At 47.2% G+C, this 25,613-nt stretch overlaps 5 protein-coding genes across 7 annotated transcripts in view; all 5 read left to right on the plus strand.

The window, feature by feature from the left end:
• Positions 1–25,613, plus strand: part of SEMA3D (semaphorin 3D) — a 144,497-nt gene that overhangs the window by 40,285 nt on the left and 78,599 nt on the right. For all 3 annotated transcript variants that reach the window (XM_038153514.1, XM_038153515.1, XM_038153513.1), the window contains one exon: positions 1,439–1,629. In XM_038153514.1, coding sequence (XP_038009442.1) covers positions 1,515–1,629 — 115 coding nt within the window. In that variant the 5' untranslated portion in view covers positions 1,439–1,514. The remainder of the gene's footprint in view (positions 1–1,438; positions 1,630–25,613) is intronic.
• LOC119707900 (inositol 1,4,5-trisphosphate receptor-interacting protein-like 1) lies at positions 9,104–10,861 on the plus strand. The gene has a single exon (XM_038153519.1). It carries the CDS (start codon positions 9,144–9,146, stop codon positions 10,716–10,718), a length of 1,575 nt encoding a protein of 524 aa, XP_038009447.1. The 5' UTR covers positions 9,104–9,143; the 3' UTR covers positions 10,719–10,861.
• Positions 12,636–14,739, plus strand: LOC119707899 (inositol 1,4,5-trisphosphate receptor-interacting protein-like 1). Its single transcript, XM_038153518.1, has one exon. It carries the CDS (start codon positions 12,676–12,678, stop codon positions 14,248–14,250), a length of 1,575 nt encoding a protein of 524 aa, XP_038009446.1. The 5' UTR covers positions 12,636–12,675; the 3' UTR covers positions 14,251–14,739.
• On the plus strand, positions 15,578–18,706 carry LOC119707898 (inositol 1,4,5-trisphosphate receptor-interacting protein-like 1). Its single transcript, XM_038153517.1, has one exon. It carries the CDS (start codon positions 15,670–15,672, stop codon positions 17,794–17,796), a length of 2,127 nt encoding a protein of 708 aa, XP_038009445.1. The 5' UTR covers positions 15,578–15,669; the 3' UTR covers positions 17,797–18,706.
• Positions 18,990–21,757, plus strand: LOC119707897 (inositol 1,4,5-trisphosphate receptor-interacting protein-like 1). The gene has a single exon (XM_038153516.1). It carries the CDS (start codon positions 19,136–19,138, stop codon positions 21,356–21,358), a length of 2,223 nt encoding a protein of 740 aa, XP_038009444.1. The 5' UTR covers positions 18,990–19,135; the 3' UTR covers positions 21,359–21,757.

The following is a 25,613-nucleotide window of genomic DNA, read 5'->3' on the forward strand; positions in this document are numbered from 1 at the left end:
CATGCCAGGAAGGATAAAACTACCTGCATCAGGAGGTACTGAATTGGTTCTGGGTGCTGCTGTAGCTCAGAGTTGCCTGACCCAGTGCTGCAGGAGCTTGAATGCCCAAACCAGGGGCCACAAGCTGTGCTGCATCTCTCATGGGCTTGTGAGAAACCTCTCCTTTGATGTCTGTGCAAGTGCTGGCTGATGTGGGCACTAGAAGTACTCTTTTAATCAGGCAGTTCCAGTACCTTTCAAAAAAGAATTTTCATGGCAAGTCATGAGCCATTAATCTCTTGACTAACCATAACATTTCTTTACTCCTTGGTTTTACAGCATTACTCAAACACTGATATTTGTCATTTCACCAGCTGTCTCCCTTGACCTCTAGCATCGTGCACTTGCAGGAGGAAGGATCTGGTCTTACAAGTATTTTCATACTCTGATGTCTGTGATTTATTAACCATCAAGTTTTGCCTTCAGAACTCAAGATGCCATTTACAATAATTTCATGTACAAAAGTGGAGTTATTGGGCAAAAGGGGTCCTTGATAGCTGGGTGCAAAGGACACCAGGATTGCTGTTGCTGTTTTCTTTTCAACTACTGTGCTGTGTGACCTTGAGGAAATAGGTTCACTGCAGCTTTATGGTTCTGTTTTTGCATAGGGAAAATAAGGACAGTGATAACTGCTTTCATTTGTAAAACACTTCAAGATTTATGGAATATGAATGACACTTATTAAGTGAAAAGTGCTGCAAAGCTGGCTTAGTTGCACACTGTGCTAACAAAAATCTCATATCAGCCTATTGACCCCAGCCTGAAACACTCATTAAAGTTTATAGGACATTTTGGTGGATGAGTTGCAGTTATTCTGCTGGAAATATTGTACTGAAAGCACTTTTAAATACATCATCTGCATTGACTGTTTTTTTCTATTAAAACTAAACACAACTGCTTGTTCTATCCAGTTTTCTTAGTTTATTTATGAAAGTTTTGATGGGTATGTACTCATTGTTAACTCTGCTTGTACCCCCATGGCATCTGAGACATTACTGTTCATTCTAGTCATAGCATAAACATAAAATAGCTGTTGTACTGAGATAAAAAGAGTTATAAAACATTAAGATATCCAGTGGACTGGTATGAACTAACAAGTTACGTGGTCACTTTTGAATGGCAAATGTTCTTTTTGTGGATACTGCATTAATTTAATTTGTGCTTGAACTTTAGCTATGCTAGACACTGGTGTTTGAAAAGTTTACATATTTTTCCAATGTCAAAATGTGTAAATTTAGTATTAAAGAAACAAAACATTTTTACTTGTACTGGAGAAAAAATACTTTTGTAGCAAAAAAAATTAAATTAGCTGCTCTTTAAAGATAGGTCTGGCTTGCTCACAGAATTATTATTTATGCAGTAAAGCAGGTCTACAGATGTTTTCCTTTTTTCCTTCCAGATAAAACTTGGGTTGTTTGAAAAGTGGGGAGATATTTCACTGTAGTGCAAAAGAAGATACAGAAGAAGAGAGCAGAATGAGAGCTTTGCAAATGCCACATGCCTGCAGCCTGCTGTCTTTAGTGATGCTGTTCCTTCCAGTCACTGGAACGTCAAAACAAAATATCCCAAGACTGAAGCTTTCCTATAAAGGTAAACTTCACAGTATTTTTTTCTGATTCTGCTCCTTTTCATTTAATGTGATTTTGCCAGCAGTTCATTTGTATTGCTTACCAGGAAAGCAAAACACAATCCCAGAAATACATAATAGAAGCCTTAAGGATGGATGAATTCTGCCTTGGGACGGTATTAAATTCTGGGGGGGGGTTTGTCATGTAGAGGCACATGTTTCTGAAATATAATTGTCTTTTTAAACTATTATTTCTGTTTGCTCCAAGAGGATATTAACAGATTACATAAATTAGAGGGGAGTGGTACTTGAAACACTCTGAGGCGCATTGGAGACATTTCCATGTGGCTGGTGGGGATATGTGAGACATGGAGGACATTTACACCTTCCTAGAGCATCAGAGAATGTTGAGAGAGCTGCCTCAAGTGTTTCAAGGGGGCTGACATTTATTTTTGCAATTCTTTTTCTATCACTATGTTGGTATGTTAAACGCTGCATATGTGATTTTCTTTCTCTTTGCCTCTTTGGATCACAAAAGCATGTTTCTCTATGGAAATTCTTGGTCTTGTATGTAGTTCTATGTTGAGAATGGTACCATCTAGAGAGTTTCAACGCAGACATATTTATGTATTAATGGACAATTCTTTAAAAAGGTGGATTTCTTATTGCTTTGAATGCAGAGTACACCTCCATAGGCACAGAGATGTGTCACTGCTGCTGTCTTCTTTAGCTAAAACAAATGCTCTCCAGTTAGTTATGTTTCAACTATGTCAGCACCCTGCCCTTATGGGAGCTATTTCTGCTCTGTTTTTCAAACTTACGTCTTCCTGTGCCTCGCAGAATTGCACTCAGGATGGTGTGATGGGGCAGGCTGTAAAGCCTTCATCAGGGCTTATGATACGTTTATCATGAGTTTAACACCCAGAGGAATTTATTGAGTAAGCAGAATGACATGCTATTTATTTACAAGCTTCTCTTTTGCTAGATTTGCATGCCACTGTGCATGCTATTCCACTGTGTATAGATGTGTTTGGATGTGTTTGTGTGAGAGAGACGGAGGAAGCGAGATCAAGGGATCTTGACAACATTGTTATAAAATCAGGAAACAGTTGCACTCACTGAAGCCAACGAACACAGAAACTGAAAGACATGACATGAGTTATGAAAGTTAGCAGTAAAACCCTCCTAACATACAGCCAGCCTTCTCACAGCTAGGCCTTTTGAGATAATTCCCAAAAGCAGCATATACCATATGGCAATGGCATTTATTGTGGATTTGACACTCACGATTAGTGAATTCCTCTCAACTTCAAAAGCAGATAGCCTTTGGCAGAATCCTGATGGATGCATTTGGCAGGTAAAGAGAGGGAGAAAGAAAAATTATTGAGGTCAACACAGGGAAAAAAGAAATGGCTGAAATCTTAGTTTAAAATAGTGGCAAAGACCTGCTGGGAGCGGTTGGGAAAATGCCTGAGCTCGTTTAAAAAGACAATGAGCAATGATTGATATCTAGGCCCTGACCCAAACTTTTATTAGCAACTTCATAAACCTTTCAGTTTGGCTTGAGGGATACTGTTTCCTGTCCAAACTTATCTACCTATATCCCTGTAAAGGGGGGGGAAATCAATAACAGATACAAATGCAAAATAGCACATAAATCTTAATTTGGAGAGCTGTGATGCAACTGAAAAGCCAGAAGAAGGAGAATTATGAGAATTTATTGTGCCTAATCTTACTTTTTTGGGAGGGCAGAAGGTGTGTATTTTTCCACATGGAACTAGAAAATATTCACTGCTGTTTTGTCACACTGATGTATTGTAAATTATGCCAGTATGTCTTATCATAATTAAACCATATTTTTGTTGTTGATAACAGGATGTCAGATGCACTGAATATTTAATAAACTTGTCAGAATTAAGTCTACCTTCCTTCCCCCAAGTTTTTCTGACAAAATAATTCCAAGGTTTCTGTGAGTAAGATGTAGGAGAAATGAACTGTCTTGCCAGTTCTCATAAAATTGTTAGTCATGTCACTGACAAGCCCTGGCATCTATGTTCTTTGGAATTAAGACTTGAAATATCATGAGGAGGAGAATACAGGGTTCTTTCCCTTCTTTGTGGAAAACAGATGAGAAATGGCCACACCAGGCAGTTCCAAAAACCTGGTCAGATGCATGTCTTTGAAGGGAAGGTTTCATTCCCTTCAAAGTGTAGTATGTTTATGGCATAGGTCCATCTTCCCAGAAGAGCTGAGCATTTGCTGGGGCAGGAGAGCTGAAAGTAAGCAAGATTTTGCTCTGCAGTTACTAAATCTCCCAGCTGCATCAGTCAGTGGTGGATGGGGAAGAGGATGGGGTAGTTAAAGATGCGTCTATAACTGCAGGAGTGCTTCAAGAAACCACAGCATGTCACAGCTCCTTTGTGTTCAGACAGCAATTAAAACTTTAGACCTTCTCTTAATGGCAGTTACAGGTTTTCATCTCTGGGTTTTCATCTTATGAAGTGAGAATCTGTGCTGGAAATGTTAAGGTATTCCAGTGAGTGATGTGAGAATCAATGCAATGTCATATGATAGATTTCCTTTATTGTGTGCCCCAGTCTAAAATTGTGTTCTAAAAAAATCATGCGTGTATAAAACTAAAACTACACACAATTCAATTGAAATATGTTGTAATACAGAAAAAGTCCTATATTCTCCACATGTGTTAATATAATATGCTATAATCTTTAATCACATATCTCATCCTTTATTCCCACATTTTCCCTGATCCATTATTGAAAAATTCTCTTCTTCACTTAGACTTAACTTCTACATATTAGTTCATGTCATTACTATACTAGAAATTGTCACTGCTCCTGTGATGTTTTTAGGGTGCTCTCACTGCATAGACCTTACTTAATCCATGTATTTTAGATACTTTTACAAGTTTGAGGTGCTTTTATTATTATGTTATAGATTTAATATATAGAAGAGGTAGCAAACTGTCTTCTAATAGAAGATTGCCAGCTTTAGAAAACCAGGGGATGATTTTTGAGTAATAGTCCCTATTTTAATACTCTTCGTCTAGCACTGCTTTCAGTCTAAGAGAAACAGTGTGTATTTATCACTCATTTTCATGCAGCTGGAGATAACCTGTGACCTTCATCCAAACTGCAGAACTCCTCAAGCACAGAAGTGACATTCAGCTTCCCTAAGCAGCACATCCTCCTTGTCTGCTGCCTCATTTAACAGCCTCATTTCAACCTCTAGAGCAGATGCAGAAGGTTTTCATATACCAATCTCATTCATGAATGTCATTTTCAGGACAGCATCACTTACTAAAGAATGGAAGGGTCTGTTTCATAATTCATATATGTTTAATTCATACAGTGTAGACAGTCTTGTTTCTATCTATCTTCTGAATAATAATCTTTTTTAATTAATTGAAAGGTACTTGCATACATATTTTCTGAGTGTTTCTCTAGGTTCTACTTTATAAGGAAGAGTAGAGAACATCCAAACCAGAAGGTTGATTGCCTTCTAAGGAAAAGAAAACAAAAATTAAACATTTTTCAAATTGTGGCTGTCCTAAAATTTCCCTGCAGAAATGCAGATTCCTAATTTAACCCTACCGATTTGATTTACTTTGCTGCTTTTCATGGATATTTTAGTTAGGTTTATTGGCTGAGGGGGATGCCCCAGCCCAGATTTGGATGTTCTCACCAGTGACATCCACAAACATATATCATTCCTATGTGGAAATGTGGCCATGCCTGAGAGCAAGCCTTGCTTGCTGTAAACGGTGGAACTTTGTCAGAGGACCAGGATTCCTGCATTGTGACACAATACATAGGAAAAAGCATGACTGAAGGTAACCTTTGGCTTTTAAAACAGGATTTACTTAGCACTGTTAAAAACAACTATGGTAGTAATTTAAATCTAATAAACAAGAGCATTATTCTCAGCTGATTTGTTTTTCTCCACATTGAATGAATTAAGATGCAGTCTCACTCCCACTGAAGTCATGGCAAGTGTTTGGCCACTGAAGTAGATGAAGCAAGATCAAATTCACACTCCTCACTTTTTTCATCTTACATAAGTAAACTAAAGACAGGCAGTTCTTTCTCCTCTGCTGAAGGATGACAGTGCTAAATCATCAGCTCCACATGGAAATTAGCCATGTTTAAGGATTCTTTAGTTTCATGCAGTGTTTTGCACACAGGATTTTCTTCCCCCTAAGAGTGATCCATTTTTTAAACATGGTGAAAAAGCAAACAGAGAACATTTTAGTGCCAGGAATTCTTTTGAAAATTTGACTGGATGAGTACACTTGTTTAATGTTTTAAATGGTCCTTTGAAAATGCTACTTTACAATGTCAGGCATTCTGTTCTCTATATTGTTTTAGCTTTAAACCTGTTTCATTTTATAACTGATGTTTGACTGTTGCATCAGAGCAGTTAGTTTGTTAAGTTTCAGTACAGCTGGATTATTTCCATGTCATGCATCATTTAACTATCCATATAAAACATAGTTAAAACTGTACAGCTCCTTGAGCCTCATTTAAACTGTCTGTGACACTGCAGTAATCCCAGTACTCTGATGGGGTGTTGCACAACTATGACTGGTTGGAATGTGGTAAACTGGTGATGTAAATGAGAGCCTAGAAATGAGTTTGCATTTTGCAGCTGTGCTTGCTCTGCTGGAAGATGGAATAAAACCAGAGAAAACCCTGCTCCTGTGGTAGTACCAGCAGCTGTAAATCTGAATGCTTATGAAAATGAAGGAGAATGTGCTGAGTGAAGAAGTGGTGTTTTCCCCTTGTTTGTTATTTAATTAATTTTTGATGGTTTGTTATTTCTGAGAAAAATCTATCTCAGATTCCTTTGTGGAAAAACGTGAAGTGTTTACGTGAGAGCGAAGATCCTACTACTGGAAGATTGTATAGTTACACGAAAGACTTTGCCTGTTTTGCCGCAAAAATTCTTTCTGGAGGCAGTGATCATTGAGTCTTAAAGTATACCCTAGCTTGACGATGGATGGGCACTGCTGTCCATGCAAGGAAAGTCTTTTTTATATGCAGTGAACTAAATATAAATCTGAAGACATTTAGTAATAGGAAAACCAGCAAATTTCTTTCTTTTTTCAGAGATTTTTTTTCTTTTTTTAAGCTAGTGAACTTGAAGGTCAGATCCAACTATATGTTGCATTTTCTGTCATATAATTATCATACATATATATAACGTCCTGGAGAGCAGCTTCCAGTCACTGACATCAACAGTTTACACAGCAGTTGAACTAAGAATAACCTTAGAGAACTGGCCCATATCAACCTCTTAAGTGTAAACTGTAGCTCACAACAGTTTTTTATGTTTTCATAGTCACAGAAGGGCCTCAATTGGATAAAAGAAGAATTGTGCTCAAAAAATACAGAACTATGCTGCTGAATGTTCACTTCATTAAATCTTGAAAAATGAGAGGAAACAAAACTGAAAGAGTGACACCTGGCAAATAATTTTTGCTCCCTTGTAAAAAGAAGGATGGGACAACATCAAAAACATCTTCCCTAGAAGAATGTGGGGAAGATACATGATAAATGGCATCAGCTCAGAAGAGGGTTCAAAACTCTTTCTATGACTGCTTTTACTAAATGGCATCTGTTAAGCAAATCCAATTCAGAGCAGATTCAGAAATCCCAACATTATTCTCATTCTACGCACTAATGGGAGGGAGTGATCCTCCTGACATCAGTGTCTGTCTAGCCGTGGACATCTGTAGTCACTGTGCACGTACTCAAGTCACATCCTGTTTCCCTTTCCTCCCTCCCCATTTCTGCAGTTCCCCAAAGAAGTGTTGGGGAGTATAATCTCTCCTGTACTCACAGTCATTTGGAGGTAAATACACAAAGAGATAGCAGAAAGAGACAGAAGTTCCTGTTCTGGGAGTGACAGAGGCACATTTTAGCACAAATTTGAAAAAAAAAGACATTCTACTTTCTGAACAAAATTGTGGCTATACAAGTGTTTTGCATGGTGTTGAACTATAGAGTTTGAAAGCTAAGAGCTTATTGAAGGCACTAAAAATTTGTAATTAAGTTATGTGGCATTTTTAGGAGGGTATTAAATCTTCGCATGTGTCATCCAAGCAACTTGGATTTCATTTAGGAGGATTTCTCACCAGATCTGTAACAAAATATTAGCCTACATGATATCCTGCCCCAAAAGTAATAAGTATAAAAAATACTAATAAAAAATGTTGCCCACCAATATTAAATAAAAGCCTACAATGGTATACCGAGTGTATTAATGGGTCATGTCACCCAAATGTATATTCGAGGATGGTTATGTGGGAGGATGCTTTTGTCTGCTTTGTCAAGGGAAGCTCTGGGGTTCCAAAGTTCCCGAGTGATGGGTCTGCACTTAGTGGCTGTTGGGTCGTTGGGTGCCAAGGGCCATGAGGAGCTCCCTGACCGGGCTGGGGATGGCGGCCGGGGCTGGCCTGTGATGCGCTCTGGGTTCTGTGACAGAACAGGTGTGTCACAAGGCCGTGTCACAATGGGGGCAGCTACGAAAGGCCACAGCGGGTGCCACTGCCCCAGTAGAGCCTGGGCAAGCGGTGAGTGCACAGCAGTGAGGAGACGGGGCTGGAGGAGGGCAGGGGCTGGAGGAGGGCAGGGGCAGAAGCTCCGGTACCGGGCCCTGTGTTCTGCCCCCACACCCAGGGCCCGGCCCCCGGGAGGGAGCGCCTTGCTGAGGGCGCGGCGCTTGCTGGGGCAGCGATGCAGGCCTCGCCGCCTGCCAGCTGCCGGGGGCCCTCTCCTCCCTGCCGCCACATCCCTGCAGCTCCTGCCCTCCACTGACTCTGTCCGTTCCGGCCCCACTGAACCCTTTTCTGTGTGTCCTCCTGCAGACCATGGCTTTACTGTCATTGGTATTCGTGCTCGTGCAAAGCCTGATCCAGTACCCCCAGCCGGCTGGGGATGGGCTGGATGAGGCCACGCACCGGCGAATGCAGGAGCGTCAGGAGCTGCTGGACCGTGAGATGGCTCGGCTGCTGCAGGAGCTGGAGCAGCAGGATGAGGGCTGGGGAGCCGTTCTTTTTGGCGTCCTGCAGCAGTGGCCATTCTGGGTCCTTGCTGGAGTCCTGCTCCTCTTGGGCCTGTGGTTTGGCTGCAGGAGAAGGAGCAGTGAGGCCAGCAGCAGCAGCAAGGACCTGAACTCCTGCAAGACCCTGGGAGATGAGGGAGGAAAAGACCAAGAAGAAGACAGCGTTGGTTCAGAGGAAGGTGGAGAAAACACTGGTGTGACTGTGGAGGAAGACGACAGCGGCAGCGGAAAGGACAGCGAAGGCAGTCCTGTGGCTGCAAAGGGTGAAGACGATGTGCCAGGAGATAATACTGGTGAAGGAACTGCAGAAGAACCTGGCAACGTTGCTGAAAATGAAGAAGACCTCGATGAAGAAAATGATGGGGAAAACAAGGATGTACAGGTGGAGCAAGACAAGGACACTGGAAAGGAAGAAGGAGGAGATGGAAATGAAGAAAAGACCAATGGTGTGAATATGAAGGTGGGCAGCAACGAGGATGTGAATGAAGGGGAAGACAACGCAGATGGACAGGAAGAGTACATGGATGTGAAGGTGCAGGAAAGCAGTGATGCCAGTGAACAGAGGAGCAGGGATTGCACTGGGCAGGAAGACAGCAGTGAACGTGGGAATGAAGCAGCCCATAGTGGTTTTGCTGCCACTGAGGAAGAAAAGAAGGAAGTTCTAGAAGAAGATGGCAATGATAGAAAGCAGGATGAAGAACAGGGTGATGTGGATGTGGAGGCAGACAAGAAGGAGGATGGAAAAGAAGGTGAACAAGGTAATGTGGCTGCCAGTGAAAAGGAAGACAAGGATGGTGGCAAGGAAGAAAGCGGCAGCGGTGGAATCGAAGACAGAGAGGACACCCGAGATGTTGGGAATGAGCAAGGCAACCTTTTAGTGGACCACATAAAGTGGCCTGTGGAGGACCTGGAGAGAGGTTGCTCAGTGACAGCTGAGCTGATGAAGAGCTTCAGCCGTGTCTTTGTTGGCAGCACGAACAATAGCTTCTACCCCGTGCCTCAGGAAGCCATTGGGGTGGGCAGTGCCTTTGAAGGCTGGAGTCCCCGTGACTGGGATGGCGTGTACCGTGTGCTGGTCCCACTGGATCCCCCACCAGGGCACGCCTTCGAGCTGGAGCTGAACAGTGAAGGGCAGATGGCAGCAAGGACCTTCAGCATCCGTGTGGAGCTGGTGTGCACGTGCAGGATGGAGGAGCTGGACGAGAAGCTCTTGTGCTTCCTGCACTACTCGCGGAAGGAGCTGCGGCGGAAGCAGCAGCGCAGCCTCCTAGAGACACTCTGCACCGGCTCCTACCTGGACGTGGAAAAAACCTCCCGCTGGTTCCACCACCTGGTGAGATGCTCGTGGCTGCACGTGCCTCAGTCATACTCGTGGCACTTGGTGTTTCAGCCCAGCAGCCGGTCCTGCCGATTCCAGCTGAGCAAAGGCAAGGAGAGCCTGACGGTGGAGATGCTCTTTGGGGTGCGCCAAGAGGACTCGGACATCTTTGTGGTCAGCCAGCCCACGGAGGCCCAGAAAGGTGGCTCCCTCAGCTTTGTGAGCAGCCAGCCCGCCCAGGCCAACTTCATTGCAAGCACAGAGTGGCCCGAGACGTACGCTGTGGCAGAGGCGAAATTCTTCCAGCACATCGCCAGGCAGCTGCCGTGTGAGAGCTTGCACCTGAAATGTCTGCAGCTCTTCACCTGCATCCTGAGGGGCACAGGTTTTTCCAGCTCTACCTGGAAGACTGTGGTCATGCACGTGCTGACCACAGTACCTCTGTCCCGCTGGTGCAGGAGGGAATTTGCACGGCGGCTGTGGGACATCATGGCGTACCTGCGCCGCTGCCTGCAGCTGAAACGCCTGGACCACTTTGTGCTAGGCAATGAGAGGCTTCCTGCAGAGATCAGCTTGCCGCCGGCAATGCTAAGGGTTGAGCCGCTCAACCTCTTTGAGCGCCTGGCCCGAGATCCGGCCGCCCATGAAGAGGCGATGCAAGCTTATGGTCAGCTGCGATTTCGCCTCTGGGTGCTGCTCTCTAACCAGTGAGAGGAGTTCCCTGCACAGATCTGTGCTGGTGGGGTCACACCTGATGGCAGCCACGTGAACTCTGCACTGCTGTTCCCTTTGTCACTGGCAATCCTGAAGCTGCTTTCCTGCTCCTGTGGAAGGAAGATGCTGCAGCACACGGATTCCTTGGGCACACACATCTCAGAGCAGCCGTGCCCTTCACCTTCCAGTTACAGCGGTGCTGCTGACCAAGTCTCTGAGGCAGAAACTTGCTCCACCTGCACATCCTCACGGAAGACAGTGAAGCTGGGAGAGGTTGCTTGGAACACCTTGAAGACAGCAGCCTAGCCTCTTAGGGGCCTATTGTAGTTAGTTAATTATAGCAGAAGCTTTAGTTGTAGTTGCAGTTGTAGCTGCAGCTTTAGTTGTAGTTGTAGCTGTAGTTGTAGCTGCAGTTATAGCTTTAGTTGTAATTGTAGCTTTAATTAGACTTGTTTATTAGCATTAACTAGACTGGAATTAGACTTGTTTATTAGCATTAACTAGACTTGAATGAGGCTTGTTTATTAGTATTCCTTCAAGAGGCCCTTTAGTGTTGTCAATTTTGCAAAGTTACCCTTAGTTTAGAGAACTGCCCTGCCCTCCTGTAGTCAATTGTCTGCTTTTAAATAATATTTGAATATCTATGTTTGAAAAAATAATAAAATGAGATCAGTTTCTCAAATGGCCTGAAGTGTGTCATTCTTTGTATTTAATCCTCTGTATCTTAGAGAATGTCCTTCCTCTATCCCTATCTGAAGTAAAGACTTTTGGCAAACAGAGAAGTTGGCTATATTAAGTATTCTGTCTCTCAAGCATTCCCATAGAAATGCTTGAAGCCCAGGGCCATGAGGAGCTTCCTGACCGGGCTGGGGACGGCGGGCGGGGCTTGCCTGTGATGCGCTCTGGGTTCTGTGACAGCACAGGTGTGTCACAAGGCCGTGTCACAATGGGGGCAGCTACGAAAGGCCACAGCGGGTGCCACTGCCCCAGTAGAGCCTGGGCAAGCGGTGAGTGCACAGCAGTGAGGAGACGGGGCTGGAGGAGGGCAAGGGCTGGAGGAGGGCAGGGGCAGAAGCTCCGGTACCGGGCCCTGTGTTCTGCCCCCACACCCAGGGCCCGGCCCCCGGGAGGGAGCGCCTTGCTGAGGGCGCGGCGCTTGCTGGGGCAGCGGTGCAGGCCTCGCCGCCTGCCAGCTGCCGGGGGCCTTCTCCTCCCTGCCGCCACATCCCTCCGGCTCCTGCCCCACACTGACTCTGTCCGTTCCGGCCCCACTGAACTCTGCATTCTGTGTGTCCTCCTGCAGACCATGGCTTTACTGTCATTGGTATTCGTGCTCGTGCAAAGCCTGATCCAGTACCCCCAGCCGGCTGGGGATGGGCTGGATGAGGCCACGCACCGGCGAATGCAGGAGCGTCAGGAGCTGCTGGACCGTGAGATGGCTCGGCTGCTGCAGGAGCTGGAGCAGCAGGATGAGGGCTGGGGAGCCGTTCTTTTTGGCGTCCTGCAGCAGTGGCCATTCTGGGTCCTTGCTGGAGTCCTGCTCCTCTTGGGCCTGTGGTTTGGCTGCAGGAGAAGGAGCAGTGAGGCCAGCAGCAGCAGCAAGGACCTGAACTCCTGCAAGACCCTGGGAGATGAGGGAGGAAAAGACCAAGAAGAAGACAGCGTTGGTTCAGAGGAAGGTGGAGAAAACACTGGTGTGACTGTGGAGGAAGACGACAGCGGCAGCGGAAAGGACAGCGAAGGCAGTCCTGTGGCTGCAAAGGGTGAAGACGATGTGCCAGGAGATAATACTGGTGAAGGAACTGCAGAAGAACCTGGCAACGTTGCTGAAAATGAAGAAGACCTCGATGAAGAAAATGATGGGGAAAACAAGGATGTACAGGTGGAGCAAGACAAGGACACTGGAAAGGAAGAAGGAGGAGATGGAAATGAAGAAAAGACCAATGGTGTGAATATGAAGGTGGGCAGCAACGAGGATGTGAATGAAGGGGAAGACAACGCAGATGGACAGGAAGAGTACATGGATGTGAAGGTGCAGGAAAGCAGTGATGCCAGTGAACAGAGGAGCAGGGATTGCACTGGGCAGGAAGACAGCAGTGAACGTGGGAATGAAGCAGCCCATAGTGGTTTTGCTGCCACTGAGGAAGAAAAGAAGGAAGTTCTAGAAGAAGATGGCAATGATAGAAAGCAGGATGAAGAACAGGGTGATGTGGATGTGGAGGCAGACAAGAAGGAGGATGGAAAAGAAGGTGAACAAGGTAATGTGGCTGCCAGTGAAAAGGAAGACAAGGATGGTGGCAAGGAAGAAAGCGGCAGCGGTGGAATCGAAGACAGAGAGGACACCCGAGATGTTGGGAATGAGCAAGGCAACCTTTTAGTGGACCACATAAAGTGGCCTGTGGAGGACCTGGAGAGAGGTTGCTCAGTGACAGCTGAGCTGATGAAGAGCTTCAGCCGTGTCTTTGTGGACAGCACGAGCAATAGCTTCTACCCCGTGCCTCAGGAAGCCATTGGGGTGGGCAGTGCCTTTGAAGGCTGGAGTCCCCGTGACTGGGATGGCGTGTACCGTGTGCTGGTCCCACTAGATCCCCCACCAGGGCACGCCTTCGAGCTGGAGCTGAACAGTGAAGGGCAGATGGCAGCAAGGACCTTCAGCGTCCGTGTGGAGCTGGTGTGCACGTGCAGGATGGAGGAGCTGGACGAGAAGCTCTTGTGCTTCCTGCACTACTCGCGGAAGGAGCTGCGGCGGAAGCAGCAGCGCAGCCTCCTAGAGACACTCTGCACCGGCTCCTACCTGGACGTGGAAAAAACCTCCCGCTGGTTCCACCACCTGGTGAGATGCTCGTGGCTGCACGTGCCTCAGTCATACTCGTGGCACTTGGTGTTTCAGCCCAGCAGCCGGTCCTGCCGATTCCAGCTGAGCAAAGGCAAGGAGAGCCTGACGGTGGAGATGCTCTTTGGGGTGCGCCAAGAGGACTCGGACATCTTTGTGGTCAGCCAGCCCACGGAGGCCCAGAAAGGTGGCTCCCTCAGCTTTGTGAGCAGCCAGCCCGCCCAGGCCAACTTCATTGCAAGCACAGAGTGGCCCGAGACGTACGCTGTGGCAGAGGCGAAATTCTTCCAGCACATCGCCAGGCAGCTGCCGTGTGAGAGCTTGCACCTGAAATGTCTGCAGCTCTTCACCTGCATCCTGAGGGGCACAGGTTTTTCCAGCTCTACCTGGAAGACTGTGGTCATGCACGTGCTGACCACAGTACCTCTGTCCCGCTGGTGCAGGAGGGAATTTGCACGGCGGCTGTGGGACATCATGGCGTACCTGCGCCGCTGCCTGCAGCTGAAACGCCTGGACCACTTTGTGCTAGGCAATGAGAGGCTTCCTGCAGAGATCAGCTTGCCGCCGGCAATGCTAAGGGTTGAGCCGCTCAACCTCTTTGAGCGCCTGGCCCGAGATCCGGCCGCCCATGAAGAGGCGATGCAAGCTTATGGTCAGCTGCGATTTCGCCTCTGGGTGCTGCTCTCTAACCAGTGAGAGGAGTTCCCTGCACAGATCTGTGCTGGTGGGGTCACACCTGATGGCAGCCACGTGAACTCTGCACTGCTGTTCCCTTTGTCACTGGCAATCCTGAAGCTGCTTTCCTGCTCCTGTGGAAGGAAGATGCTGCAGCACACGGATTCCTTGGGCACACACATCTCAGAGCAGCCGTGCCCTTCACCTTCCAGTTACAGCGGTGCTGCTGACCAAGTCTCTGAGGCAGAAACTTGCTCCACCTGCACATCCTCACGGAAGACAGTGAAGCTGGGAGAGGTTGCTTGGAACACCTTGAAGACAGCAGCCTAGCCTCTTAGGGGCCTATTGTAGTTAGTTAATTATAGCAGAAGCTTTAGTTGTAGTTGGAGTTGTAGCTGCAGCTTTAGTTGTAGTTGTAGCTGTAGTTGTAGCTGCAGTTATAGCTTTAGTTGTAATTGTAGCTTTAATTAGACTTGTTTATTAGCATTAACTAGACTGGAATTAGACTTGTTTATTAGCATTAACTAGACTTGAATGAGGCTTGTTTAATGAGGCTTGTTTATTAGTATTCCTTCAAGAGGCCCTTTAGTGTTGTCAATTTTGCAAAGTTACCCTTAGTTTAGAGAACTGCCCTGCCCTCCTGTAGTCAATTGTCTGCTTTTAAATAATATTTGAATATCTATGTTTGAAAAAATAATAAAATGAGATCAGTTTCTCAAATGGCCTGAAGTGTGTCATTCTTTGTATTTAATCCTCTGTATCTTAGAGAATGTCCTTCCTCTATCCCTATCTGAAGTAAAGACTTTTGGCAAACAGAGAAGTTGGCTATATTAAGTATTCTGTCTCTCAAGCATTCCCATAGAAATGCTTGAAGCCCAGGGCCATGAGGAGCTTCCTGACCGGGCTGGGGACGGCGGGCGGGGCTTGCCTGTGATGCGCTCTGGGTTCTGTGACAGCACAGGTGTGTCACAAGGCCGTGTCACAATGGGGGCAGCTACGAAAGGCCACAGCGGGTGCCACTGCCCCAGTAGAGCCTGGGCAAGCGGTGAGTGCACAGCAGTGAGGAGATGGGGCTGGAGGAGGGCAGGGGCTGGAGGAGGGCAGGGGCAGAAGCTCCGGTACCGGGCCCTGTGTTCTGCCCCCACACCCAGGGCCCGGCCCCCGGGAGGGAGCGCCTTGCTGAGGGCGCGGCGCTTGCTGGGGCAGCGGTGCAGGCCTCGCCGCCTGCCAGCTGCCGGGGGCCTTCTCCTCCCTGCCGCCACATCCCTCCGGCTCCTGCCCCACACTGACTCTGTCTGTTCCGGCCCCACTGAACTCTGCATTCTGTGTGTCCTCCTGCAGACCATGGCTTTACTGTCATTGGTATTCGTGCTCGTGCAAAGCCTGATCCAGTACCCCCAGCCGGCTGGGGATGGGCTGGATGAGGCCACGCACCGGCGAATGCAGGAGCGTCAGGAGCTGCTGGACCGTGAGATGGCTCGGCTGCTGCAGGAGCTGGAGCAGCAGGATGAGGGCTGGGGAGCCGTTCTTTTTGGCGCCCTGCAGCAGTGGCCATTCTGGGTCCTTGCTGGAGTCCTGCTCCTCTTGGGCCTGTGGTTTGGCTGCAGGAGAAGGAGCAGTGAGGCCAGCAGCAGCAGCAAGGACCTGAGCTCCTGCAAGACCCTGGGAGATGAGGGAGGAAAAGACCAAGAAGAAGACAGCGTTGGTTCAGAGGAAGGTGGAGAAAACACTGGTGTGACTGTGGAGGAAGACGACAGCGGCAGCGGAAAGGACAGCGAAGGCAGTCCTGTGGCTGCAAAGGGTGAAGACGATGTGCCAGGAGATAATACTGGTGAAGGAACTGCAGAAGAACCTGGCAACGTTGCTGAAAATGAAGAAGACCTCGATGAAGAAAATGATGGGGAAAACAAGGATGTACAGGTGGAGCAAGACAAGGACGCTGGAAAGGAAGAAGGAGGAGATGGAAATGAAGAAAAGACCAATGGTGTGAATATGAAGGTGGGCAGCAACGAGGATGTGAATGAAGGGGAAGACAACGCAGATGGACAGGAAGAGTACATGGATGTGAAGGTGCAGGAAAGCAGTGATGCCAGTGAACAGAGGAGCAGGGATTGCACTGGGCAGGAAGACAGCAGTGAACGTGGGAATGAAGCAGCCCATAGTGGTTTTGCTGCCACTGAGGAAGAAAAGAAGGAAGTTCTAGAAGAAGATGGCAATGATAGAAAGCAGGATGAAGAACAGGGTGATGTGGATGTGGAGGCAGACAAGAAGGAGGATGGAAAAGAAGGTGAACAAGGTAATGTGGCTGCCAGTGAAAAGGAAGACAAGGATGGTGGCAAGGAAGAAAGCGGCAGCGGTGGAATCGAAGACAGAGAGGACACCCGAGATGTTGGGAATGAGCAAGGCAACCTTTTAGTGGACCACATAAAGTGGCCTGTGGAGGACCTGGAGAGAGGTTGCTCAGTGACAGCTGAGCTGATGAAGAGCTTCAGCCGTGTCTTTGTGGACAGCACGAGCAATAGCTTCTACCCAGTGCCTCAAGAAGCCATTGGGGTGGGCAGTGCCTTTGAAGGCTGGAGTCCCCGTGACTGGGATGGCGTGTACCGTGTGCTGGTCCCACTGGATCCCCCACCAGGGCACGCCTTCGAGCTGGAGCTGAACAGTGAAGGGCAGATGGCAGCAAGGACCTTCAGCGTCCGTGTGGAGCTGGTGTGCACGTGCAGGATGGAGGAGCTGGACGAGAAGCTCTTGTGCTTCCTGCACTTCTCGCGGAAGGAGCTGCGGCGGAAGCAGCAGCGCAGCCTCCTAGAGACACTCTGCACCGGCTCCTACCTGGACGTGGAAAAAACCTCCCGCTGGTTCCACCACCTGGTGAGATGCTCGTGGCTGCACGTGCCTCAGTCATACTCGTGGCACTTGGTGTTTCAGCCCAGCAGCCGGTCCTGCCGATTCCAGCTGAGCAAAGGCAAGGAGAAGCTGACGGTGGAGATGCTCTTTGGGGTGCGCCAAGAGGACTCGGACATCTTTGTGGTCAGCCAGCCCACGGAGGCCCAGAAAGGTGGCTCCCTCAGCTTTGTGAGCAGCCAGCCCGCCCAGGCCAACTTCATTGCAAGCACAGAGTGGCCCGAGACGTACACTGTGGCAGAGGCGAAATTCTTCCAGCACATCGCCAGGCAGCTGCCGTGTGAGAGCTTGCACCTGAAATGTCTGCAGCTCTTCACCTGCATCCTGAGGGGCACAGGTTTTTCCAGCTCTACCTGGAAGACTGTGGTCATGCACGTGCTGACCACAGTACCTCTGTCCCGCTGGTGCAGGAGGGAATTTGCACGGCGGCTGTGGGACATCATGGCGTACCTGCGCCGCTGCCTGCAGCTGAAACGCCTGGACCACTTTGTGCTAGGCAATGAGAGGCTTCCTGCAGAGATCAGCTTGCCGCCGGCAATGCTAGGGGTTGAGCCGCTCAACCTCTTTGAGCGCCTGGCCCGAGATCCGGCCGCCCATGAAGAGGCGATGCAAGCTTATGGTCAGCTGCGATTTCGCCTCTGGGTGCTGCTCTCTAACCAGTGAGAGGAGTTCCCTGCACAGATCTGTGCTGGTGGGGTCACACCTGATGGCAGCCACGTGAACTCTGCACTGCTGTTCCCTTTGTCACTGGCAATCCTGAAGCTGCTTTCCTGCTCCTGTGGAAGGAAGATGCTGCAGCACACGGATTCCTTGGGCACACACATCTCAGAGCGGCCGTGCCCTTCACCTTCCAGTTACAGCGGTGCTGCTGACCAAGTCTCTGAGGCAGAAACTTGCTCCACCTGCACATCCTCACAGAAGACAGTGAAGCTGGGAGAGGTTGCTTGGAACACCTTGAAGACAGCAGCCTAGCCTCTTAGGGGCCTAATGTAGTTAGTTATAGCAGAAGCTTTAGTTGTAGTTGGAGTTGTAGCTGCAGCTTTACTTGTAGTTGTAGCTGTAGTTGTAGCTGCAGTTATAGCTTTAGTTGTAATTGTAGCTTTAATTAGACTTGTTTATTAGCATTAACTAGACTTGAATTAGACTTGTTTATTAGCATTAACTAGACTTGAATTAGACTTGTTTATTAGCATTAACTAGTCTTGAATGAGGCTTGTTTATTAGTATTCCTTCAAGAGGCCCTTTAGTGTTGTCAATTTTGCAAAGTTACCCTTAGTTTAGAGAACTGCCCTGCCCTCCTGTAGTCAATTGTCTGCTTTTAAATAATATTTGAATATCTATGTTTGAAAAAATAATAAAATGAGATCAGTTTCTCAAATGGCCTGAAGTGTGTCATTCTTTGTATTTAATCCTCTGTATCTTAGAGAATGTCCTTCCTCTATCCCTATCTGAAGTAAAGACTTTTGGCAAACAGAGAAGTTGGCTATATTAAGTATTCTGTCTCTCAAGCATTCCCATAGAAATGCTTGAAGCCCAGGGCCATGAGGAGCTTCCTGACCGGGCTGGGGACGGCGGGCGGGGCTGGCCTGTGATGTGCTCTGGGTTCTGTGACAGCACAGGTGTGTCACAAGGCCGTGTCACAATGGGGGCAGCTACGAAAGGCCACAGCGGGTGCCACTGCCCCAGTAGAGCCTGGGCAAGCGGTGAGTGCACAGCAGTGAGGAGATGGGGCTGGAGGAGGGCAGGGGCTGGAGGAGGGCAGGGGCAGAAGCTCCGGTACCGGGCCCTGTGTTCTGCCCCCACACCCAGGGCCCGGCCCCCGGGAGGGAGCGCCTTGCTGAGGGCGCGGCGCTTGCTGGGGCAGCGGTGCAGGCCTCGCCGCCTGCCAGCTGCCGAGGGCCTTCTCCTCCCTGCCGCCACATCCCTCCGGCTCCTGCCCCCCACTGACTCTCTCTGTTCCGGCCCCACTGAACTCTGCATTCTGTGTGTCCTCCTGCAGACCATGGCTTTACTGTCATTGGTATTCGTGCTCGTGCAAAGCCTGATCCAGTACCCCCAGCCGGCTGGGGATGGGCTGGATGAGGCCACGCACCGGCGAATGCAGGAGCGTCAGGAGCTGCTGGACCGTGAGATGGCTCGGCTGCTGCAGGAGCTGGAGCAGCAGGATGAGGGCTGGGGAGCCGTGCTTTTTGGTGCCCTGCAGCAGTGGCCATTCTGGGTCCTTGCTGGAGTCCTGCTCCTCTTGGGCCTGTGGTTTGGCTGCAGGAGAAGGAGCAGTGAGGCCAGCAGCAGCAGCAAGGACCTGAGCTCCTGCAAGACCCTGGGAGATGAGGGAGGAAAAGACCAAGAAGAAGACAGCGTTGGTTCAGAGGAAGGTGGAGAAAACACTGGTGTGACTGTGGAGGAAGACGACAGCGGCAGCGGAAAGGACAGCGAAGGCAGTCCTGTGGCTGCAAAGGGTGAAGACGATGTGCCAGGAGATAATACTGGTGAAGGAACTGCAGAAGAACCTGGCAACGTTGCTGAAAATGAAGAAGACCTCGATGAAGAAAATGATGGGGAAAACAAGGATGTACAGGTGGAGCAAGACAAGGACGCTGGAAAGGAAGAAGGAGGAGATGGAAATGAAGAAAAGACCAATGGTGTGAATATGAAGGTGGGCAGCAACGAGGATGTGAATGAAGGGGAAGACAACGCAGATGGACAGGAAGAGTACATGGATGTGAAGGTGCAGGAAAGCAGTGATGCCAGTGAACAGAGGAGCAGGGATTGCACTGGGCAGGAAGACAGCAGTGAACGTGGGAATGAAGCAGCCCATAGTGGTTTTGCTGCCACTGAGGAAGAAAAGAAGGAAGTTCTAGAAGAAGATGGCAATGATAGAAAGCAGGATGAAGAACAGGGTGATGTGGATGTGGAGGCAGACAAGAAGGAGGATGGAAAAGAAGGTGAACAAGGTAATGTGGCTGCCAGTGAAAAGGAAGACAAGGATGGTGGCAAGGAAGAAAGCGGCAGCGGTGGAATCGAAGACAGAGAGGACACCCGAGATGTTGGGAATGAGCAAGGCAACCTTTTAGTGGACCACATAAAGTGGCCTGTGGAGGACCTGGAGAGAGGTTGCTCAGTGACAGCTGAGCTGATGAAGAGCTTCAGCCGTGTCTTTGTGGACAGCACGAGCAATAGCTTCTACCCAGTGCCTCAAGAAGCCATTGGGGTGGGCAGTGCCTTTGAAGGCTGGAGTCCCCGTGACTGGGATGGCGTGTACCGTGTGCTGGTCCCACTGGATCCCCCACCAGGGCACGCCTTCGAGCTGGAGCTGAACAGTGAAGGGCAGATGGCAGCAAGGACCTTCAGCGTCCGTGTGGAGCTGGTGTGCACGTGCAGGATGGAGGAGCTGGACGAGAAGCTCTTGTGCTTCCTGCACTACTCGCGGAAGGAGCTGCGGCGGAAGCAGCAGCGCAGCCTCCTAGAGACACTCTGCACCGGCTCCTACCTGGACGTGGAAAAAACCTCCCGCTGGTTCCACCACCTGGTGAGATGCTCGTGGCTGCACGTGCCTCAGTCATACTCGTGGCACTTGGTGTTTCAGCCCAGCAGCCGGTCCTGCCGATTCCAGCTGAGCAAAGGCAAGGAGAGGCTGACGGTGGAGATGCTCTTTGGGGTGCGCCAAGAGGACTCGGACATCTTTGTGGTCAGCCAGCCCACGGAGGCCCAGAAAGGTGGCTCCCTCAGCTTTGTGAGCAGCCAGCCCGCCCAGGCCAACTTCATTGCAAGCACAGCGTGGCCCGAGACGTACGCTGCGGCAGAGGCAAAATTCTTCCAGCACATCGCCAGGCAGCTGCCGTGTGAGAGCTTGCACCTGAAATGTCTGCAGCTCTTCACCTGCATCCTGAGGGGCACAGGTTTTTCCAGCTCTACCTGGAAGACTGTGGTCATGCACGTGCTGACCACAGTACCTCTGTCCCGCTGGTGCAGGAGGGAATTTGCACGGCGGCTGTGGGACATCATGGCGTACCTGCGCCGCTGCCTGCAGCTGAAACGCCTGGACCACTTTGTGCTAGGCAATGAGAGGCTTCCTGCAGAGATCAGCTTGCCGCCGGCAATGCTAGGGGTTGAGCCGCTCAACCTCTTTGAGCGCCTGGCCCGAGATCCGGCCGCCCATGAAGAGGCGATGCAAGCTTATGGTCAGCTGCGATTTCGCCTCTGGGTGCTGCTCTCTAACCAGTGAGAGGAGTTCCCTGCACAGATCTGTGCTGGTGGGGTCACACCTGATGGCAGCCACGTGAACTCTGCACTGCTGTTCCCTTTGTCACTGGCAATCCTGAAGCTGCTTTCCTGCTCCTGTGGAAGGAAGATGCTGCAGCACACAGATTCCTTGGGCACACACATCTCAGAGCGGCCGTGCCCTTCACCTTCCAGTTACAGCGGTGCTGCTGACCAAGTCTCTGAGGCAGAAACTTGCTCCACCTGCACATCCTCACGGAAGACAGTGAAGCTGGGAGAGGTTGCTTGGAACACCTTGAAGACAGCAGCCTAGCCTCTTAGGGGCCTATTGTAGTTAGTTAATTATAGCAGAAGCTTTAGTTGTAGTTGGAGTTGTAGCTGCAGCTTTAGTTGTAGTTGTAGCTGTAGTTGTAGCTGCAGTTATAGCTTTAGTTGTAATTGTAGCTTTAATTAGACTTGTTTATTAGCATTAACTAGTCTTGAATTAGACTTGTTTTTTAGCATTAGCTAGACTTGAATGAGGCTTGTTTATTAGCATTCCTTCAAGAGGCCCTTTAGTGTTGTCAATTTTGCAATTACCCTTAGTTTAGAGAACTGCCCTGCCCTCCTGTAGTCAATTGCCTGCTTTTAAATAATATTTGAATATCTATGTTTGAAAAAATAATAAAATGAGATCAGTTTCTCAAATGGCCTGAAGTGTGTCATTCTTTGTATTTAATCCTCTGTATCTTATAGAATGTCCTTCCTCTATCCCTATCTGAAGTAAAGACTTTTGGCGAACAGAGAAGTTGGCTATATTAAGTATTCTGTCTCTCAAGCATTCTCATAGAATGAGCATTTCCCATAGAAATGCTTGAAGCTTGAATTGAAGATGCCCTGAAGTTCCTTAAATTTTGCAGCAGAATCTCGTCAATTTTTTTAGGAATCCTTGGTGAAATATTCTTTACTCGTTCACTTTTATACATTCCTGGGGAACAATTCAGTCCTAAAAGATGAAGACAGAGAAGCCTGCAACTGCAAAATATGGTTTTATACATTGTTTTTTGTCTCCTCATAACCAAAGTTTTGACCCTATATTGTGACAGCAGCAAGTCATGTTTTCTCTATTCCTGGTTATCTGTGTTTTTTGGAGCAGCCCTGCTGGTGTATGAATATAACCTTTTCTACCGGGCCTATTTCATATGGTATAGCAATTAGAGCCACTTTGCCTGCACAGCTTTGTCCATGATGAGATGCAGCTAAACAAAATATAATTTACTTCTTGCAGTACATAGTAGTGATCCATAGTAGTTTGGAAGTATTTTTTTCTTTTTGCCTTTGTACCAATACATCTGGGGTCAACAGGTCAATTTTAAGCTTAGAGTACCTTAGAAATTGCATAAATTTCTGCAGTCATGCTATAAATACTTTATCTGAGAAGTTTGCTTGAGAATTTCTACCATGCCCACGTAAATCTTCATGCGTACTTTCCAACATGAGAAAGGATTTGCTCCTACCTGAAGGAAAGCTACCTAAAGGTGACCTCTGTTTTGTGCTGTGTATGAAAATTATACAGTCTTTAATTTCAGAGTCCTTCAAAGGTGTCATTAGGTGTAACTGTTTTGAAAGAGGTTGAGATATTCCCTTTTTGCTAATTTCAGTGTGGCTTGTCATAAAAAAAACTCTGTAACTGGTCACAAAGGGAATTCTTAGTGCCAGCCAAGTTGGTTCCACATTGCTGCATTGTTACACCATGCTGGAGTTGAGGAATGGTAGCATGGTCACCACACATGACTTGATGCTAAGAAGTCTAAATATGTTTTATAAATGCAAATACATATTATCAGAACAGAATGACATTTTTACTTTTGAAGCCTTTTTGCTGTGGCTCTGCTGCTGGAGATTTTTTAAGAGTTTTTTTTAAGTAAGCAATGATCATGGTGTTGTAAGCCAAGTCCGCTGAGATACTGTGCTAAATGAATAAAACCCAGTCACTATTCCAGCTTCTACCACTCAGCAGTGAAATATTAACCCAGAAGGGAGTTAGCTGGATGCTTATTTAATCACCAAGCTGGAAAAAACTATTTAATTTTGAGGAAAACAGCAAATAGAGACTATAAAACTGAGTGCTGAACATGTACTCATGAAAGACCATCCCTGTAACTAACTTTGTTACTGTGCCTTGTGAGAATGCTGTTTCTGTGTTAGCCAGGCTACAGAGATGCAGTGATTCAAATTGACATCTTGGTCTAAGCTTCAAAATCACTGGGAAATGTGCTTTTCACAGTAAATTTTTCCAGTGTAATGTCCTTGGTGATAGTAAATATGTCTCACTGTGAAGGGAAATTTCAACGCATAAGATTGGATTGTGTTGTTTTATGGAGTGAGAACAGTGATTAATTTGGCTGCAATTTATTCAACCCTCTGTTAATGTTTACTTGTGAAGTTTTATTAGGTCATGTTACAGTTATAATCTTATCAATGGTCATGCTCAGAGTCTTACTTCCTAGCTGTTTTCAATGGTAAATGACTGGCCAAACCTGATTCTTCACTGCTTTGCATCTTGTGTTGTCACCTGTGTCAGTAAGAAAGGAGTGTGCAGTGTTGTCATTTCATTCTGGAATATTCTACGGATGTTTTCCTTATGATGTAGTGACATAAATGATTGTACAAGGCATCAGAAAGGGCTCATTCCCACTTGGGCATTTCAGTCATGAGGCAGCATTTTCCCTCACAGTTGTAGCTCTTCTAGGTGGGGATTTTTTAAATGAGAAATTCTAGAACTGTTAAACAACAGATGAGATATATCCATTTGGAATGGTTTCTTAAGAGATCATTCCTTTCAAATAAGAAGGAAATGAGAAGTAGAGAGGAGTCTCAGTTATCATCCTTCATGTATGTGTGGAATCAAATCCACATATTTTTGCAATTGACACTTTTGCAAAGGCGCATGCTTTTATTTGCACAAGCATATAATTTCTCATTCCTTAGATCAAATTCCTGTGGCTGCAGATGGAAAGGAATTTTCCCTCATATTCTTTATGTTAGTTACTTGTGTCCTGCAGGTGAGGACTGAGGTTTTCATAGTACCATGTTAACCATAAGCTGTTCCTAAGTGATCTTGCTGGCAGTTAATAAACAGATCTTTTAAAGTTTTACTAGTATAGAAAACAAACCCTGACATCTTTGTCATTGCAGAAAATATGAGAGAAAGGACAGTGTTGATGTATAGCAGCGTAGTGCCCAGCATTTGATTTAATTTTTCAATGCGAAGCAAGATTTTTTTCCAAAGAACTGCCAAATAAATCTCACCTAGGGGAACAGGAGGGGCAATACACGACAATTTGTTTTCAGATTGTACTTTAACAACACCCTGCACTGAGCCAGACAAATGCACACAAACTTAAGTAGAAGTGACGGAAACAAAAAATAATTTTCACAATTATATTCCAATTAGTCAGATTAGTAATGATAAAATATCTTTCCTTCCAGAGTGCTGTTTATTAGTCCACACCAGAACTTAATATTTTTTTTTGCCTGTCATGTGGTTTGTGAGAGACCTTGGAGAAAAATATTTGGGTGGGGTTTTTTTCCCTTTATTTCATTCAAGACTTTTTCTCCAAAACACTGGCCCTAATTTTCATCATGATCAGGATGTGCAAATGACTTTTGCAGTAAGTCTGGCTTTTCTAGCAGGAATGCTACATTGTCCATCCAGTGCCAGGAAGGTGGAAATACCCTTAATTTTATGTTCAGTTAAATACAGGATTTGCCTTTCTGTCTGATGATTTCCAAATAGTTCAGCTGGGAGAGTTTGCTTAAGGAAGAACTGATTCACATGTTTATTTTCTTTTCCCCAAAGTAATGACTATCCAACAAGACTTAACTATCCTTGTGCTCTTTTCTATATGTTGTTTGTGTCCTCATCCAGAATTACGTCCACAGAGTATTCATTAGGCAGAATGTTACAGAATTTTTATTTTACAGCCCTTTAGCTTTTTTGCAGCTTTATAGATTCTTTCATTAATTTCACAGAACATTTTTTCCCTAATTACATTTTTAAAGAGATTTGAAGCTACTGTTAATTCACAGTAAAACTTTAGTGTCAAATTTTTGATTTTAATAAGGATCTTAGAGGTGTTGCTACTGGATATTCCCCTTACTATACCATCCTCACTGAATTTGAATAAATTATCTTTGAGGATCCCTTGACTGGCTGGAGAAGGAGGCCTGTGTAAACCATGTGAAGTTCACCAAGACCAAGTACAAGATCCTACACT

This window comes from Motacilla alba, chromosome 1A (genome assembly GCF_015832195.1).
Source record: "Motacilla alba alba isolate MOTALB_02 chromosome 1A, Motacilla_alba_V1.0_pri, whole genome shotgun sequence".
NCBI classification, from domain to species: domain Eukaryota; kingdom Metazoa; phylum Chordata; class Aves; order Passeriformes; family Motacillidae; genus Motacilla; species Motacilla alba.

Excerpts from the sequence above, each read along its gene's own strand:
- LOC119707900 (XM_038153519.1), top strand. The coding sequence starts at position 9,144 with ATGAAGGTGGGCAGCAACGAGGATGTGAATGAAGGGGAAGACAACGCA.
- LOC119707899 (XM_038153518.1), top strand. The coding sequence starts at position 12,676 with ATGAAGGTGGGCAGCAACGAGGATGTGAATGAAGGGGAAGACAACGCA.
- LOC119707898 (XM_038153517.1), top strand. The coding sequence starts at position 15,670 with ATGCAGGAGCGTCAGGAGCTGCTGGACCGTGAGATGGCTCGGCTGCTG.
- LOC119707897 (XM_038153516.1), top strand. The coding sequence starts at position 19,136 with ATGGCTTTACTGTCATTGGTATTCGTGCTCGTGCAAAGCCTGATCCAG.